Source organism: Sabethes cyaneus, chromosome 1 (assembly GCF_943734655.1).
Source record: "Sabethes cyaneus chromosome 1, idSabCyanKW18_F2, whole genome shotgun sequence".
NCBI classification, from domain to species: Eukaryota; Metazoa; Arthropoda; class Insecta; order Diptera; family Culicidae; genus Sabethes; species Sabethes cyaneus.
The window spans coordinates 170,578,004-170,598,031 of NC_071353.1; the positions used below are offsets into that span (position 1 = coordinate 170,578,004).

At 41.0% G+C, this 20,028-nt stretch overlaps 1 protein-coding gene across 1 annotated transcript in view; it reads left to right on the forward strand.

Moving 5' to 3' along the window:
- Positions 1-1,364: 1,364 nt before the first annotated feature.
- LOC128733158 (protein unc-13 homolog B) overlaps positions 1,365-20,028 on the forward strand; it is a 36,212-nt gene continuing 17,548 nt past the window's right edge. The window contains exons 1-7 of the mRNA XM_053826798.1: positions 1,365-1,729; positions 10,369-13,493; positions 13,571-13,885; positions 14,017-14,165; positions 14,317-14,354; positions 14,421-14,517; positions 14,883-14,957. Of these exons, the coding sequence (XP_053682773.1) occupies positions 1,716-1,729; positions 10,369-13,493; positions 13,571-13,885; positions 14,017-14,165; positions 14,317-14,354; positions 14,421-14,517; positions 14,883-14,957 (3,813 nt within the window). The 5' untranslated portion in view covers positions 1,365-1,715. The remainder of the gene's footprint in view (positions 1,730-10,368; positions 13,494-13,570; positions 13,886-14,016; positions 14,166-14,316; positions 14,355-14,420; positions 14,518-14,882; positions 14,958-20,028) is intronic.

The following is a 20,028-nucleotide window of genomic DNA, read 5'->3' on the forward strand; positions in this document are numbered from 1 at the left end:
ACTGCCAATAAGGAAAAAAAGAACAGAAAACAAAGGAAAACGGAACAATGAAACAGGAATATCGGGACACAAAAAAAGAAAAACGAGAGAAAAGATGAAAACGAATGGAAAGTGAGAGCAAAAATTAGGAAAATGGTACAAACAAAGTAGAGAAAATGGAAAAAAGTGAAAAACTGGGATTGGTAAAGAGAAAAAAGGACTGAAAAGAGGTAAAAAGTGCAAGAGACTGAGATGAAAATGTCAATTTAGATTACAAGTAAAACTTCGTGTATAGTTTCCTGCCCTTATCTGGTTTGAAGTAAAATTTCACGTTCAAATTAATGCAAATTCAAGTCTAATTTAATGTCCAATTTCAAATACAGTTTCAAGCCTAATTTTAACTTTAATTTCTAGTTCAGTACGAAGTCTAATTTCTAGTCCAATTTTATCTTTAACTAAAAATCCAGTTGCAGCCGAAAGTCTGGCATTTTCAACCTAATCGGACAGTACTTTTTCCAGGCCATAACATTCTTCTGAAAGGCCGGCTGCCCCACCTTTTGTTTACGTCTGGCCACGCTAGGGGTTCTAATTGTTCAAAATGGATTTGTAAGCATTAAACCCTGATTTTGAAGAATCGTTGCATAAATTGTAAGTTTGATATTATTTGTTTGGAAGTATTATTTGTTTTTGTATTTTTGGCTAACTTTGGTACTTAATCTGGTTATTTCAATCATATTTTAGGTAAGGAAGCATCTTGCAACACTTTCGAATAGTAGTTCGAACAAATAAGTTTGATAGCGTTTTATCCTGTGTTAATAGCAATAATACTGCAATGCACTTTGACAATTTAACAGCTCTTCAAAGCCATTTTATACCTGAGCTCATACCGGAGAATGGAAAAACTTTTACCATTGGCAAATCGTATTGAGAAACTTCTTTGGTTTTACGGCTCTTTCCCGTTCGTCTTAGAAGCTTTTATCACGGTACTTAGAAATGGTTCTAACTATTTAGAAAATAAAAAACTAGTTTTACGTTCATTTCTAAAGAACGGATCGTGAAGCTTTTTTTAATGGCATCTTATCGCTGAAACTGGTTATTGGACAACTATTTCCATTCCAATTTCTCCGTGGGCTTGCCTTTTGCGATTCAGATTGTATGGAATTATACATCAATTGAAGGTCAAATTGTTATACAAAAAGCGTATGCATCATGATGCATACAAAGAATTTTTTTCTTAAAACTTATCAACTCCGTATTAAAACTGAAACTATTACTACACTTCTCCCGTTCGCAATGTACACTTTTTGTTACAAAAATAGCACGTTTTTTTATGAAAATTTTTCCTTGCAGCTCTCGAATACCGGTTGAGCAATCAAACTTTTGGCAGTAAACCAAAACTTTCCATCCCCCAGCCCGCTTTCCTGGTGCCCGCTGCTTCCTGTCTCTCAGCCTGGTACTCAGCCAGAGCGGCGGAAATTGCCGGTTAGCCTATCTTCGGGACAGGGCGGCTCTTTGTCTCCTCCGTATGATTTGAAGAGCTATTTACCTCTCGTGTGTGTTCACCATCACCGCACCGACCGGGAGCGGGAAGGACCTAAACTGCTGCTGCTGCAGGAGACCAATTTGCTGATTGTAGGAGTAGGCCCTCCATCCGTTGGCGTTGTTTGCACGTCAGCAGAGGCTGATGCTAAAGCTGAAGCCTGAAAGCCTCACAGCTTCCGCATGTTTCTTCGTTGATGATTTTTGTCAGGTTCGTAAGCCAGGAAATATTTTTACATGATGCACGGGGGAATAATAAGCTAGTCATGTGGAATTGTTGTAGGTACAGTATGCTCCCGTGCAAATCCCCGTCAGCAAGTGAAATCGGAACGGTAGTGAAGTTCTCTGCTTGCCTGCCTCTGTGCACGGGGGCAAAAAAAATTATATGAATATTACAAATAGCTACATTTTGCGACGGAATGTTTCACATTCGAATAAACTAAAACCGGCATATGCAATCTCATCTCAACACGTATCATTATCATCTTCCACTGGCAGCCAACCGGCGGCGACGGCCGGCGGCTGCTGCTGCTGCTTCGGACTGGCAGGGACTTTCAGTCCGTTAAATCTCCATCATTTTCATGGGGAAAAAGCGCACAAAAAAGAGCCAACCGTTGTGTCTTGTCGTTTGCACAGTGGGTAAAAGTGACCGAAAACCCGTTTCACCGTTTCAATTTCAAGTCCAACGTCAAGTAAAATTTCAAGTTTAATTCAAGATCCAATTTCAGTTCTCATTTGAAGTCGAATTCGAGATCAATATCAATGTCCGTTTCCAGTCCACATTCAAGTTCAATTTTAATTTTTTATAATGCTAGTTTTTTATAATCGGCGAAACGAACGGTAGAAGAAAGTAATTATAGCTTGGTTGGATACGTGGATCCCCCAGCTTGGGTAAAGAGAAATGTTATACAAACTTAATAAGCGTTGCTTCAATGACTCTTCTTTATCTAATTTTCTGGTCTTTCTCCGTTCACGCCTTTGTAGAAAGTAATGTCTTATACAGTCTCCTCCATCGAAAAGAACTACCATTATAAAAAATCTATGAAATGCCTAACCTTATTACAAAGATCAAACTAAAAACACGAGGTTGGTCTATTCAATTTTAAGTAAAATTTTGCGTCCAATTTCATGTAAAATTTAAGGTCCACAATTTCAAGTTGAGTTTAATTCCGATTTCGAGCTCATTTGGGTCCAATTTCCCTATTGAGCTTGAGCAGTTTTCAAGTCTAGCTTCAAGTAAAATTTTAACCTAAATTTTTAGTCCGATTTTATATCAAATTTCAAGTTCGATTACAACTCCGATTTTAAGATCAATTGCTGGTGCGATTACTAATCTAATTTTATGTCCCGCTTCTAGTCCTTTTGCATGCCTGATTTCGATTTCGATTCTAGGCCAATTTTAAGTTCAATTCAAAGTACTATTTCTAGTTTAACTTGATACCAGGATTCAAACCTAAATTGTGAAGAAGGAGAAGAAGGTGAAAAGTGAAAATTTTTCGTTTCTATATATTCGTACATTACAACAGTTCCTAATAAGATTTCTGTAGATTGATAAAACTTCACTCTTGTCAAGCGAATAATGTTGACTTTATTTGCATCAATTAGCTATGGTTTTCCTAAACGACTGAACGACTGAAAAAAAACTGATGAATATGTAAGCCTTCAGAAAACACAGCGAAAAGACGAAAAAAAGATCACTAAAATACGGCGAAAAGACAATGAAAATACGATGAAAAGTTGACGAAAATACGACTAAAGACCATGAATTAACATGAAAATTCGATAAAAAGACACTAAAACAGTGACAAACAAAACACGACAAGAAGATGACAAATATAGCAAAACTATAGCAAGACTATAGCAAGACGATGATAGAACGACGAAAAAGCATTAAAACATTTTTGTTGTATTGATAACATAAATAACGACAAAAAAAATGGGAAAAAGTGATTAAAAGATGAAAAATAACGAAACAACGACAAAAGAGGATAACTAAATGATAAAAAACGAAGCCAACACAACGAATTGACGACGAAAATAAGTCAAGACAGCAAATAGACTAGAAAAAGATAGCGAAAATGCGATGAAATAATGGTGAAAAACGATGCAAAGAAACAGTAACAAGAATAACAAAACATGACGTTAAAAAAGCGCCAAAAAGGAGACAAAACATCCCAAAAAGACGACGAAAAGATGTCTAATATACGACGGGATAACAATACACAGGCAATAAAAATTCAACAATTAACAAAGCGGCAAAAAATGTTAAAATTGACGAAAGGACAACAATAGAAGGGGCAAAACGGTGATAGAAGACGATGACGAGAAAAACTGCAAAAACCGTCGAAAAAACAGACAAAAAGAACGACAAAAAGGCAGTAAAAAGGTGACGAAAACATGACAAAAGGTAATGACAAATAGGCGAAAAGCCTGAAAAAACACGGAAGACGACAAAAGTACGATGCAAAACTACCGACAAAGGCCAAAACAGCGATCAGTCAAAAAAGGCCATAAAACACGAAAAAAATAACATATCGCTGAAGAGACAAATAAACGATATAAAGATAGCGAAAATACATTGAAAAGACACTAAAACAACAACAAAAAGAGCAAAAAATACAACAAAAATTATAAATACGACAATGACGACAAAAGGATGACAAATACGAATGACAAAAAGCCATAAAAAAACAACAAAAAGACGACGAAGAGGTGCCGAAAGATGGCAAAATGACGACGAAAATCATCGTATTTAATTTATAAGTTGACGAAAACGATGATAAAAGGAAACAGCAACAAAATCAACAAAACATAACAAAAAATCGTTCATAAATCGTCAAAAAGGTAACAAAACATGCTAAAAACATGACGAAAAGATGTCAAATATATGGCGGAAAAACAACACAGAGGTAGTAATAAGAAAACTGACAACAAGCGAGACGACAAAAAACCGGCAAAAAGTGACGAAAGGAATGGCAAAATGACGACAGAAGACGATGACAACAAACGAAGAAATGACAATGAAAACACGCTAAAACAGCATAAAACACGGCAAAACCGTCGAAAAAAACAAAACAGACGCCTTTTTCATTTCGACGTATCTGCAAATGAGAGATACTCTTCGTGTCTCCTCTCTTCCGCTTTTTACGGCGATACTAATGCATTGAAAAGAAAATTTTCAAAACATTTGGCTAGCTACTGACTCCGGCAACCGATTCATGCAAAGCTGATGTGTCAAAATGCATTAGTATCGCCGTAAACAGCGGAAGAGAGGAGACACGAAGAGAATCTCTCATTTGCAGATACGTCGAAATGAAAAAGTACCCGAGAAATATGCCAAAAACAGGACGAAACGATGTTGAAAATACGACGAAAGAACAACACAGTGACAGTAAAAAGACTACTGAAAACAGACAAGTAAACAAAAAATGACAAAAAGTGACAATAGGACAATCAAAAATGGGGAAACGACGACAGAAGATGATGACAAAAAACGACCAAAGGCGATGAAACAACAAAAAAGACGACAAAAATGGCAAAAACCGTTGAAAAAAAAGATGTACAGATACTCGAAATACGACAAAGAAGTGATAATAAAACGATGAATACAAAGAAAGCACAGCAAAGAGACGACAATAAACCGAAGAAAGAACGACAAAAAGGTAACAAAAAGGCAACGGAAACGTGACAAAGGGTAATGTCAAATTGAAAAACAGACAGAAGAGGACAAAAATACGAAGAAAAACTGCCAAAAACGCTAAAAGAGTTATCAACACCATAATAGACCAACATAAAAGACGCCTTAAAAGACGATAAAACAACAATTTGCTGAGTAAAGACAAATAGCAAAGAGCAAGAAATACAACAAAAAGTGATACAAACGACAAACAATGATAAATACGAAAAAACTAGCAAAAATACGGCAAAAAGGCGTCGAAAAAACAAACAAAAAATGACAAAAAGTGACAATAGGACAATAAAAAATGGCGAAACGACGACAGAAGATAATGATAAAAAGCGATCAAAAGACGATGAAACAACAAAAAAGACCAAAAAAATGGCAAAAACCGTTGAAGATGACCGAAATACGACAAAGAAGTGATAATAAAACGATGAATACAAAGAAAGCACAGCGAAGAGACGACAATAAACCGAAGAAAGAACGACAAAAAGGTAACAAAAAGACAACGGAAACGTGACAAAGGGTAATGACAAATTGAAAAACAGACGCAAGAGGATAAAAATACGAAGAAAAACTGCCGAAAATGCTAAAAGAGTTATCAACACCATAAGAGACCAACATAATAGACGCCTTAAAAGACGATAAAACAACAATTTGCTGAGTAAAGACAAATAGCAAAGAGCAAGAAATACAACAAAAAGTGATATAAACGACACAGACGTCAAAAACAATGATAAATACTAAAAAAGCTGGCAAAAATACAGCAAAAAGGCGTCGAGAGACAACAATAAGATGACGACAAGATACCAAAATAGCGACAAAAAAACGACAAAAAAGACATTTGAAGGTACCGAGAAGCGAAAAGCCAGCAAATAGACGACAAAAAGACGACGAAAATGCAATGAAATAATGGCGAAAAACTTATGAAAAGATGGCGAAAATAAGATGAAAAGTTGACGAAAATGTTGATTCAAAAAACAGCAACAAGAACAAGAAGAAAAATGCCGAGAAAGATGACTGGAGATCGACACACAGGCTGTAAAAATTCAACTGACAACAACCAAAATGACAAAAAATGGTAAAAAAGTGACGAAAGGACATCAATAAAAGAGGCAAAACGGTGCCAGAAGACGGTGACAACAACGAAGAAAAGACAACAAAAACGGCAAACGACATCAAAACAAAAACGGACAGAAAGAACTACAAAAACGCAGCAATAAGGCGACAGAAACATATCGAAACGTAATGACTAATAGGCGAAAAGCCCATTGAAAAAACACAGAAGACGACAAAAATACGATGCCATATGAGATAAAACAACAAATCATTGAAAACGAAACTAAAACGAAAACTAAATGAAGTAAAGATGGCGAAAATATATTGAAAAGACGACAAAACAATAACAGAAAGAACAAAATATATGACAAAAAATGATAAAATCGACATAAACGACAAAAACAAAGATGAACGAAAAAAAAATGCAACACCAAAATGACAAAAAACGGCAAAAAGGTTTTGAAAAGACAAAACAACAACAAAAAATGAAAAAGACGTTTAAAAGTGACGAGCAGACGACGGTAATAAAATAAAAATATGATAAAGATGACGAAAAAACGCCAAAACCGCGATAAAAAAACGTCGACTAAAATGACAAAAAGTCGTGAAAAAACAAAAATGATATAAAAAAGACAAAAAGGTAACGAAAATAAAACAAAAACACATCGCAAATACGACAAAGACAGACGATGAATACGAAGAAAAGATGATAAAAAGCCGGCGAAAGAACGATAAAAAGACAGCAAAAAGACGACATAAACAAAAGGTAATGCCAAATAGGCGAAAAGCGTATTGAAAAAAAAACGGAAGACGACAAAAAATACGACGAAAAAAAACGCCGAAGACAACAACAATAAGACAAAGAAAATAGGACAAAAATGATATTTTTTGAAACGGTGGTTCTGCAATTGATGAATATGTTCAGAGAAATTTCACTGTGTATAAAGCTCTTTCTTATGGTATGAACGATTCTTTGATTAACCCCCCTAAAAGTAAGATAGAAAATTTATTTTTCAAGCAGTAAGACATAGAACAAAACAATGTTCTATAAAATTTTTGAGAAGATTTCTATAAAGAACTTTTCCAAAGAAAGTAACCTTCTAGCTATTATAGTTGTGGAGATAAGAAACAACTTTTGTGGAAACTCCACGATAATCAACTTGTTGAACACAGTTCTTTTCACAGTGTTTTAACACATTTGACATATTTGAAAATGATTTTCAAACTAAGCTTTTGATAAATCAAAAGCGTGACAATATCGGGTAAAAAACGTGACAAAATCGGGTCAAAAACGTGACAAAATCGGGGAGCGACAAAATCGGGTTTCCACTGTATATATGCTTGACCGCATTCCAAGGTCAAGACTCAAAACACGAGGTTTGGTCTAAAAAAATGATAAAGACGGTAGAGTTAATAAAAAAATGACAAGTACGAAAAAGCAACAAAAAAATGACAAAAAGACGGCAAAAGGTGTCGAAACCAAAACCGTAAAGCCGTCGAAAAAAAGCAATAACACACAAAAAACAAGAACAATTGCAAAAAAGACAAACAGATGACGAAAATACGATGAAAACAAAAAATACGACCAAGAAATCACAATAAGATGATGAATATAAAGAAAATACAAGAGAGATGAAACAAACAGGCGACGAAAGAAAGATAAAAAGGCAGCAAAAATATGACAGAAACATGACAAAAGTTAATGTGAAATAGTCGAAACGCCCATTGAAAAATAGACGGAAGACGACAGAAATAGGATGAAAAATCGCCAGAAAACATCAAAAGCGAACAGTCAAAAAAGGCCATAAAACAAGATGAAGCAACAAATCATTCAAACGAGACAAAGTACGATGAAAAGACGCCGAAAAACAATAAAAAGAACAAAAAATACGACAAAATATGATGAATATGACCGAGACGATAAAAAGATGACCAAATCGAAAAAAAGACAACTAAAATATGACAACAAGACAGCAACACGGCGTCGGAAAGACAATAATAAGATGAGGAAAAGATGCAAAAACTGCGACAAAAAACGACACAGAATACAGAAAAACATTTAAAGGTGTAAAAAACAAAGACCAAACGACGGGGAGTGATGTGGAAATACGATGAAGATGACGAAAAAAGCCAAAACAGCGATAAAAAGCATGACGAAAATGACAGAAACAGTCGGCAAAACACCAACAAAATTAAATACGACAAAAAATCATTCATGAAGCGACCGAAAGGGGATAAAATATGTAAAACAAAGAAGACAAATACAGGTTAGATGACGAATGAACTACGAAACACCAATAAGAAACAACATTTTGGCTGTCTTTTTTTATAAACCAGAAAGGCATTGGGTTAAAAGGCCACTACGACAGTCTCAAAGAGCGTCTTTTGAGGCAGCTTTGGTTGTTTTGACAGCAAGCAGGACGATGAAAAAAGAAAACGAAAACAAAATCTACAAAATGACGACGCCAAAATGAAGGTTTGCACGACCATGGCAAAAAAGACTACAAAAACGGTAATCCGCAAATCCGTTGAAAAAAGCGACGAAAAATGGAAAAACGGAGGTCAACAAATGACGAACAGACGACGAAAATGTGATGTAAAAAAGACTAAGACATACGGCGAAAAACAAAAAAACATAACGATAAAACGACATAAGAACGGCGAAAATACTGCAAATAGACGATGAAACGGCATCGAAAAGATAGTCGAAAAATTTATTATTTCTTATTATTATTTATTTAGTCGTCAAATCATAGTAGATCTTTTACATTAGTTATGTTAAGCAACTAATATTTCAACAATACAATCTACAGAGAAAACTGAACAGTGTAGCTTTTTGATTACATATTATTGCTTACATTTTTTGCATTTAACGCAAAGAATTAAAGTATTGTTTTAAAGCGCTGACAAGTAGACCGATGATAAAAAAAGAGACGAAAGACGACAAAGATACACCCGAAAGAACGCCAAAGAAGTGACAAAAATGTTAACAGAGATCGGTAAAAACGATGAAAAGATTAAAAATAGATGCAGAAAAGGCGATGAAGAGACGATTAAACGACAGTAAAAATACCAAACAGACTACAAATCACAAATTAAAAGTTAATGGTGCAAAATGGGTGATATCTCGTCATTTTCACCTAGTTGAGACCATCACCAATCGATTTCTTGTGACTTTTCTATAATAAAAAAGTCACTTTTTACGTTAAGTTTTACTTTTCGTCCGGTTTTTCAGTCTTTTGTAGAAATCAGAACAGTTTTTTGAATTCTCTCCGACGTTTCAGCTTTGTGTTTAAGCCGAAACGTCGGAAAGAATATAAAAAACTGTTCTGATTTCTACAAAAGACTGAAAACCCGGACGGAAAGTAAAAATTAACATCAAAAAGACACCAATCAGTCGATGGAATACATTTTATACATAGGCACTTTTTACCCTTTAAAAACAACGACAGCAAAAAGTTCCGTTTTTTCGCTCGAATTTTGCCCACTGTGCACCGTGTCGGTTGGCAGCCTCCGGGCGGGGGAGAGAACATTTCACATTCCGAGCTTTATCGACTTCTGAAACATTCCCCGCTCCCAACTTCTGTGTGTGTGTGTGTCCTCCATCCCATCATCGTCGGCGTCGTTGGTCGTCGTCGATGTCGACACTGTGCCGCGCGCTCATATCCGTATCCATCCGTAGAAGAAGGGGTTCGTTCGCATCATAAATTCCACACCCGACTGCCGGCCTATAAAAAGGAATTTAATATAATCCGTTCGCATTCTCTCGGTTGTCGGTCGGTCGTCATCGCCATCAATTGGCTTGGCTCTGCATCATTAGGAGGACAAACTCGTACCCGTACCCGTACCCGTACCGTACTCGAAATTTTCTGGAGTGTAAATTTACCGACTGCCGAACGCTCGGCTGGTGCTTAGTCTGGCACTGACAAGGCTATAATTTTAGACGCGCTCTCAAGTGCATCACGTTTTGGGTCCCCTAATGAAGCTGACAATCCACTTTCACACCCTCTCACAGCCTATCATTATCCTAACAACCTGTTCTGTCCCATCTATCAATCGCAAAATTTTGACTGAATTAATAGAAAAAATCAACACACTGCCTGCTTTTTCAGGTCCACCAGAGAACTGCCTTCAAGCAACGCCTACTACCACCCCGTACTTTATACTCCCCGGCCGACGTACGCAACCACCTGGAACGCAATGGATGAGAACGAAGTGATGGCTGCGTACCTGTGGAGCAAGCAATCCCAGGACCTGTACGCAAGCCACGGTCTGAAGGATCTGCACCATCTGCATCAGGACTTCATCATCAACGATTACACGGACAAGATTGCCACCAACATCGATCTGCTCGATACGGAGCTGAAGTTTGCCTGGGCCGCGCTGAATCTGCTCAACGAAGAGTACACCCGGATGTCGGAGAAGGTGTTCAAGCTGCAATCGTTGAACATCTCGCAGCAGCGGATCGTGCAGAATCTGCAGTTTATGGAGGAGAATCGGAAAGCGTACCTGGACATGATACCGGACTACGCGCGGCATCATGATTATTCGCTGCAGGAACAGTCGCGCTTGCGGGAAGATTTGCAGTACCGTGATTGTATTAACGAGGCGTACATGCACAGTTTGCAGCCGCATCAGATGATGCCACCGGCTGGGCCGGCGTATCCGCCGCAGGCGTACGAGCTGGGTCAGTATGGACCTGTGAACGGAGTAGCCGGTTACGAGGCGCAGCAGGAATATTGGCTGATGCGACGCAATTTGTCTAACATTCCGGAGGTGCTGCAAGAGCAGCAGCAGCAGCAACAGCAGCAGGTTCAACAGCCGGTTCGGTATCAACATGATGCTGCGCGGTTGTCCACCAATCCGTTTCTGGTGGAGGCTGAGGGTGGGATTTTGAGGGAGATTGAGCCGGCGGATAATGCTGCGTTGATTGAACAGCAGCTGCGTGCTTCGTTTTTGAATCACGCCAAGCAGATGGAGTTGGAGTATGGTTCGCCTCTGGCGAAGCAGCATGCTGTGGAGCAGGGTATTGAGCGGATGAGTAATGGGGATATCAAGCAGATGATGGCGAAGGTGATGGATGATGAAGATGTGGCGTCGTTGAGCAGTGAGGAGCTGGAAAAGGTGCGGACGTTTATGGCGAAGAATTGTGGTGATTTGCGGGAGGTGTTTGCGGAGGAGTTTTCGCCGCTGGCGAAGGATTCGAAAGCTGGTGAGCGGTTGATTGCACGGAACAAGCAGGGTGGCGTTAGTCCGAAGAAGGACTTTACTAAGTATATTCATTTGCCGCATGCCGAGGGGATTGCTTCGCTGACGAATGACGATCTGCTTACGGTCGAAGACGGGACAATCATAATTCAGGATAATGCCGGAACTAGAGACAACGAATTCCAGCTCAACTTAACGGCAGTCCATCCAGTGAATGGCCTCGGTTCGGGGTCGCCTAAGAAATTGAGCGAATTTTCGCCTTTTGGCTTGCAGAAGTGTCTAGCGAAGGAGCTGCGAGTGGAGAAGGAGAACAATCTGGACGCTTCGATGAGCAAAGCGTTCACGGAGAATTTGCTTAACAAACCTAACCTCGCTGATCTGATGAACAGTAAACCGTGCGCCGATAACTCGTTAACCTATACAAACGTCAACGGAGAACCGGAGTCGATTTTTAGTCAAAGCTTTAAGGAAGCGGTCGAAGCGAAACTGGTCGGCCAAGCGGTTCAGATCGCTGGCAACATGATGGGGTTGGGCGAACCGGTTCCAATGTTTGCGACGGTTACGATGAAACCGAATATCAGCGAAGCTTTGGAGGCAGCTGCCTCCTCTGGCCTGCCGGCGGACTGTAGAAGACCAAGCATCACCGAAGCTTCCGAAACTAGGCGAGTAAGTGTTACCGAATCATCATTGTTCTCAACTGTAGTTAGAAAACCAAGTTTAACCACGGCTTCCGAAATGCCGATTAAGTCTACTAGCATTAGCGATACGCCCGAGCAGCCGTTGTTTGCGACGATTCCTCGCAAAGCGAGCCTAAACGAGCCGCTGGAACCGTCAGCTTTCCAGCCGTTTGTTCGGAAATCTAGCATTAAGGAACCCCCATCAAGTCCTCCGATGTTTACTCCGCTACCGGGACAGACTTCCATCACGGACACTCCGGAGATGCAAGCCATCTACGAGTCACTGTCGCGCAAATCCAGCATTCCAACGCTCGGAGATGGAATGTTCTTCCCGTCGCTGGATATTTCCGATTCTGGATTTGCAGAATCCACCGACGGGATGAGTTTGTTCCCCACGATTCCTCTGACACTCTCTTCCAGCGATGCTCCGGTCAGTTTACCGGATTTCTCCACTCTGTCGACTATATCGAACGTTCCGGAAACTTCGGAAGCCTCTTCGTTCCTTCACATTTCCATGAACTCCTCCGGAATCAGTGAGGCTTCCGATAGTCTTACAATGCCAGTATCTACGACGGAACCTACAACACTATCTTCGGCCTCCAACAATCTAAATCAAAACCTTGCAGTCATATCGAAGGACGCTGGTCTTCCTCAAATACAGGAAAAAATATCCACCTTACCACCCATATCAGCTGCTCCGGCAACAATCGCCGCCCTAGCGGACAGTAAACCGATAGCTCAAGCCACGGCACCTCCCGTTACGTTTGTCTCAACGACAGCAACTCTAGCGACCGTTAAACCAACACCAGCCGTAAGTCAAACACCAGCTCAACCGACAACAGCAGTCCCTCAAATGGCGAAGCCAGCGACAAGCCCAGCTCAAAAACCAACTCCCGTATCACAACCACCAACGACCGTCGCCCAACAACCAACAACAACAGCTCAACCAAAGCAACAACCGCCTCAACAGCAACAACAACCACAACCACAACCCCAGCAACCACCCCAGCAGGAATCAAAAAGTGGCTTCTTCCAGTCATCCACGGCCAACTTCGGCAGTTTCTTCAACAAAGGCATCAAAAATCTCACCCACCAGGAAAGCTCGGACAGTCTAATCAGCACCAAATCCAAGGCCTTCTTCGCTACGATGAAAAGCTCCTTCTCGCTGGATTCCTCCAAACAATCCCTGGATGAAGGAACCCCTCAACAACAACAGTCCCAGCAACCGTCTCAACAACAACAACAACAACTGGAACCAACCACGGAATCATCGCAGGACCTTCAGTCGCCTCCGTCGTCGACAGGGGCCGCCGCCAGCGGCGGCCAGCAGGTGGTAATGCCGGGCGCACCAGGTAAGTGCCACCCCAGCAGTCTTCATTCGGTGTTGTGTGTCTCTGTGTGTTTACCCTAGAACCCCTCTTGTAACCAGAAGAAACCACAACTACTTCACCCCCACTACAATCCCCAGCAGACGTAGGACAAGCACTGTTTCAACAGCAACAACAACAACAGCTACAACAACAGATTACACCAACAACAGTGCAAGAACAACAGCAACAGCAACAAGTATTCTCTCCGACAGGGGAACCGATGGTCGCCGAATTCCAGGACGGCAGCACAACGACACCCAACGCACAAGAACTTGCCGCAGCCGAACAGCAGCAGCAGCAGCAGCAGCCGGATGATGAAGCACCGAAGCCGACGCACAGAAAGCAGAGCTTATTTCGAGCCCAAGGAAGCGAAGGTCGGTCCGTTGTGAGCTAGTGTGCCCAGTTTCTCAGAAACACTGACCGCCGGAAGGACCGGTTCTTCTTCTTTTTCTTTCCATTTTTGGTTTTTGTGTGTATGTGTTTGGACTCGTTTTTTTTCCCGCAGATGGCGAAGGAGGCAGCAAGTGGAAGCTGCTGAAAACGTTGAAGGAAAAGCGAATCGAGGAAAAGCAAAAGGTAGCGGACAGTGAAGAGGCCACCGATGAGCCGGGCCTCTTCAAAAAGGTCGACGTTGGCAAACCCGAAGAAGCCGAGGTAAATTCTTCTAGCCGGGATAGTACGACGGGGCTTGTAAGCAAACAAAACCTTTGTGGAATGTACCGATATTTTGTTTTCGATGTTTGATTTGCTTCGGTTTGTTTCTAGTTTACTGATACAGACTTTTTTTTTTGTATTTTCCGAACAGAAACGTAACGGAACGTCAGACAGTGGACGCGGAAATGGGTGAGTTTGTTATTCAAATCAAATCAAAAGATTGATGAATAATATTTTTTAAATTTTTTGTTTTAGATTGGGAGACAATACCTTCTACAGCAACATCGACAGCATGCCGGACATTCGTCCCCGGCGGAAGTCGATACCGTTGGTGTCGGAGCTGGTAAGTAAAGCCATTCGAACCAACATGCAACCAAACCGCTAACAATCTAATGATGTCGCAACAAAACCCGTGTACTCTCTCTCTCTCTATTTCTCCAACAAAACTCTGAAACTGAATGTGAATGAATGTGAATGTTCCCTTCGATTCCAACTTACCAACCAATCAACCAACCAACCAAAATCAAAATCAAAATCAAATCAAATCAAAAACAAAACCACCAAAAAACAAACTGCTTCTATTCTACCGTAATCAATCGCCACAATCAATCTCCATCAGGTCCTGAAAGTAAGTTGTAGATTCAATGTTTGACGTTCAACACGTCAAAACCGCAGAACCATGCTAAAACGAGTTCTCTTTTTTTCCGTGTTCCGTAGACGATGGCGGCAACGAAGCGGCAGGCCGGATTGACTTCGGCCGTTCCCCGAGCGACGCTGAACGATGAAGAGCTGGTAAGTAGTTGATCCTAGCCTCAGGATTTGTTGTAGCTTTTTTTATTTGTTTAGTTAATTGTTTTATTCGATATGATTTGATATGCTCAACAATTAAAAAAAAATTTGTCACCTTTTCTGACCCAACATGGTAAGAGGTCACTATCCAAATTTGACCAAACCGTTGTACAACGACAATGGCGTCACAGTAGTTCCAAGCTGTCAAATCCAGTTAATACCAGGGAGCTAAATCTGATTGATCGACGGAGAGGGAGAAACTGTTCAATCGATTCATAATCCTACTTCAACTGGCCTCCAAGATTGATCGTCAAATCTTACGGTCAATTGCGTCTAGTACTTGTCGATGGCCTCCTTTAGCATCGTTAAATTTCGTGGTCCAATGGGCATCCTGTAGAGCATGAGTTTTAAGCTAAATTTTCGCTGTTTCTCTTTTGAAAGGTTGCTTAGGACTTGGGATTGGTAACGCCGTTGTGTTATTTGTAATTCGCCGATATGCGAGACTTTCGCTGATGATGATGCCGCTCCTCCCTTCCCGTTAACTGTTCGTACAAAACCATAACATGCTGAGAAGCAAATTCGAGAATCCATCGTGTTGTTTTAGATCGCTTAGCGTCACAAAATATCCTGGCATTTCACCCCTTATCTTGAAACATGATGTTACCATGATAATCATTTTGCTTTAATCGAATCGTACGTCGCCTTGAAGTTTATGAACAGATGGTGGCTTTACAGGCTGAATTCTGAGAATTTAGTCACGACCCGTCGCGATGCAAACATGCAAGGAATAAAACTCTTTTTCCTCATTTGAACATCTCTCCCATCCTTTTGTATCCTTCTCTCACTTGTACATCTGGTTTTTCTCCGGAAATCCCCACAAGGGAAGAGACACTAACCTTTTTCCTTACTTTGCCGCCTCTCCCCCTGTAGTGGTGCTTTACCTTCCTCCAAAGCACCGCCCCCCCCCCTAGGGTTGCCAAGTCTCAAAATTACAAAAACCGGCCGCTCGGTCCTCCCTTCAAAAAATGCGGGGGAGAGGGGGGGGGGGGGTGTCGCAGCATATTATTAGAGGATTTGCCAGGAATGTGTAATGTGCGTTATTGACATATTATTTGGATAGTCGCCGGAATCGAAACCACAACGAACATTAAATGGATTATTGAAGATAGCATAGCTATAGTTTCAGAGTGACAACTAGTTGCTTCTGGTGCTGGTGGACAATTTAGTTACCGTCAGAAGCAAAGTATTGTCACTGCAAAACTGGCTATCTTCATCGATCCACTACTCAGAATTGCTAATAAATTTATCAGAAAATTTAACAAATCCGGCAAAAAGTGCCAATCCGGCTTCATATGTCAGAAAACCGGCCTTTTTGCAGGATTGACCGGCCACCGGCTTTGCAGGTGAAAAACCGGTTGGGCCGGCCAAAAACCGGCCACTTGGCAAAACCTACCCCCCCCCCCTGCCTTTTTAATTGCCAGCCAATCCCTATTTACTTGGAGCTTCCCCTTGACAATCTTCCACCCTATTGGTCATCCTCCCTATGAGCATTTTCTCATGCCAAGGAAGATGTATGCCAAGTTTGTTCGCACATTTGTGCACTTTAATAAATATTAAAGAAGATTGAAGATAAGTTAAGAACTGGATTTCCCTTTCTCGTACGGGGCCATATTCCTTTTGTCTTTAGACACTTTCTCATTGCTCATCTTCCCCCTTGTAAGACACCTCCTCTTGTCAGACATACAGCTCCTCCCATATTGTCCCAAAGCCACTTGTACATCTGTTTTCTATCCGAATATCTCTATGATGAAAGAAAGACAAAGCCTTTTTTGCTAATCAACTTTTCAGAACCTCCCCGCTTGTTGTCTGACAGTTATACATCTTTAGTCGTCCCGAATGCAAAAAAAACAAAGCTATTTTGCCACATTTGGATTTGCCCTCTTTTTGAGCAACAGCACGTTCTACTTTATCAACTCCCCCTATGTTAAGGAATATGTATGACAAGTTTAGTGGGGAATTTCTCCCGCTAGCGGGAGCACATCTTCATTACCCATGTTGAATAACAAGCCGGTCAGTCCATCGCCTTTGAGGCAACCCTCTGCGCGATTCGAAAGGACTTGAGAGTGCTTCCGATGTGCGCACGTAGCACATCACTCGCTCCAGGGTAGCTTTGATCAGCTGTGTCAGTTTGTCTGGAAACCGAATGTCGTGCATTATCTGCCATAGCTGTTTGCGCTCGACTGTACCGTATGCTGCCTTGAAATCCAAGAAAATATGGTACCTGGGCACATTGTACTCTCGACATTTTTGGACGACGCTTTTAACTTGAGTTGCGTCCCCTTCTGAGAAGTCCATCGAAGAACTATATAGTTCCACCTGTCGACTCGTTTATGGCCAGGTTTCCCCTTTCGTCCCTACGCTTATCAGGCTTCGTAGTGTATCCTTTACGAGATTGGTTCACTTTCTCATAGAACTTGAGCGTATCATCAGCCCGGAATAGTTGTTTTATCTTCTCACGATCTCTGCCCTTTGATCGTGATTAACTCATTCCGCGTTCGTAGATACTTGGTTAAATTCTCCTTCGTTGTAATTAGGGTTGCCAAATCTGAAAATTTAAAAAAACCCGGCAAGTCGGTCTTGACTTCAAACTATCTTCAATGATCAAATTAATATTTAGTCTCAAAATTTAGCTTCAGTTGCGGTTCTAATCTCAGTTTTAGGAGCCCAATATTCTTTCACTTTTTTTAAAAGCTATGTATGAATTTCTCATAGAGTTAGTCATAATCCAACAATATTGTTGAAGTAAGTATTGCTTTATCTTTATTAGTTACTGTTTTATCAGATCGCTTCCCCGTTAGTAGCAAAAAGTGCGTTCTTTTTGCTACCAACAGCATTACAACCATAGAGCACCATAACTACAAGAGCTGAAGCAAGTTTAGTACTATTGTAGACTATAACCAACTCTACAACTGTTCCATACAAAACATTCGGAAATTCTGGTTGACTGAGGTAGTTTAAAGTTGGTTCAAATCGCAAAATCGAGTCGAACTGTGCGTGCCAAGCTTGCTAGTGATATTGGCGGTAAAACATGCAACAGGACATTGCGGGAGTTGTGGTAGTTATCGAGCTTTAACAGAACCGTCTGTCTCGGCTGAATCAAAAATTGAAGCAAGTGACCGCCAGTTTAGCACAGATTTTATTTGTGTTTCAATACGTAAAAGCTGGTCTATTGAAAAGACCTTCAGTCCCATAATGCGTTCGAAATGGTACTTTACAGATTTTCCGCAGCTTCCCAATTGCCTCCAAAATGGGGAGGTTGAGCAGGAATAAAGCCAAAAGTTATGTCATGTCAATCCCTGTGCAGAAACTAGTACAGAATAATCCCATCCCAATAAATTTGGTTTACTGGCGTTGGATTGCATTCCCGAACAACTTTGCTAGCTTAGTCTCGTCTCTGAAGCGTCTAGAAGCATTGCTGAAAGGTAGAAAGAAACAGCGAGAATCAGTCGTGAAAGTCACTCATAAACGAATTCATATTTTTTTAAATCTATTACTATTATACTAAAATAATATACTTAACTAATAAAATTAGTTGCGGTTCCAATATTCGATTCAGTCCCTCTTGAAAACTGTTTCAGAGAATGAACGTTTGACAACAAGAGGTACCGAATTATAGCTAATCACATCTCTAACGAGCACCTATCCCGCTAAAGATGGTCCTAAGCACATGACATTAGCTAACGGCTAGTGCTTTCAAGTCACCGTCGATCACCGTCTGCGTCTTGTACCCGTAGAGGACTATCGGTCTTATTAGTATGTTGTACATAATACACTTTATATGCCGGCGAAGCTTACCAGACCTTAAGGTTAAGTGGAGTCCGCAGTAAGCACGTTTTTCGGTAAGAATACCGAGTATTTTTCTGTTGCAGTTGTTAATCAACGTCACCAACGACCCGAGGTATACAAATTCGTCTACCTCCTTGAACTCGTCCCCGTCGATTACCACACTATTGCCAATGTGAGCTCCATAGCACTTGGGTCCTCCTGCTAACAAGTACTGGATCTCAGACGTAATCACTGCCAAACCAACCTTCTCTACTTCACGTTTCAGCATGGTATACTGCACAGCAACTGAGACATCCTTCCGGCAATATCCACCTTGTCAATGAATTGACTCACACGTTTGATAACACTTCCTTTAGCGCGATACTGAACAGGCGACAAGTGCACACCATCCATCGTGGCCTCAATCAGTCTTTTTAGGCTCCTGAAAAATATTTTCTATACCTGATCACGGTCGGTAGTATTATACGCTGCCTTAAAATCTGCGAATCTCCATTCGCGACACTTTTGAAGGCTCTGCCGCAAAACCAAGATTAGGCCCGTTGTCGATTGCTCGTCCACAAAACAGGCTTAATTAAATTAAGCCCACAAATCTATTTGTTAGCGGCGAAAAAGAAACTAAGAAAGTATTTTGAAGCTGTTTTGTTTTCCAGATCCTGACTATCAGCCAGTGCAGACAGGCAGCCAACCTATTCGGGTTCAGCCCCTCTGAGATAGCTATCTTAGCAAGCAGTCATGTTCTTTTTAAGCAACTTAATGGCTTTGATCAATTGACCTATCGTGGGAGTCTGCACATCTTCATCATCCGCCGTACCGATGCAGCCATTGTCCCTGCTGTCTTGCACCATTCGAGATCACCTCACGTTCAACCGACAAGATTCCTCCACTTTTAACTGTCTTCGTTTGACAAATTGACAATTGATAATTGACAAATCTCCTGCTGCAGCATCGACGTCCGCGCTACAGTCTGCTCGTCTAACATCGTGTGGCATTCTTCATCGAACCAGTCGTAACACCGGACTACTTTCGGGTAAACTCAATGGCACCTTCCGCTGCGCTGTTGATGGCTACCTTAACGCTATCCAAGCAGTTCTCGAGAGAAGCTTCGTTTAGCTCTCCCTCATCCGACAGCGCTTCCGCGCGTACTCACCAGCGACTTCCGGTTGGTTGAATCGTTCCAGATTTTACCGTGGCGAGCGACGGAACCGAAAGTTGGTGATAACGGAGTCTT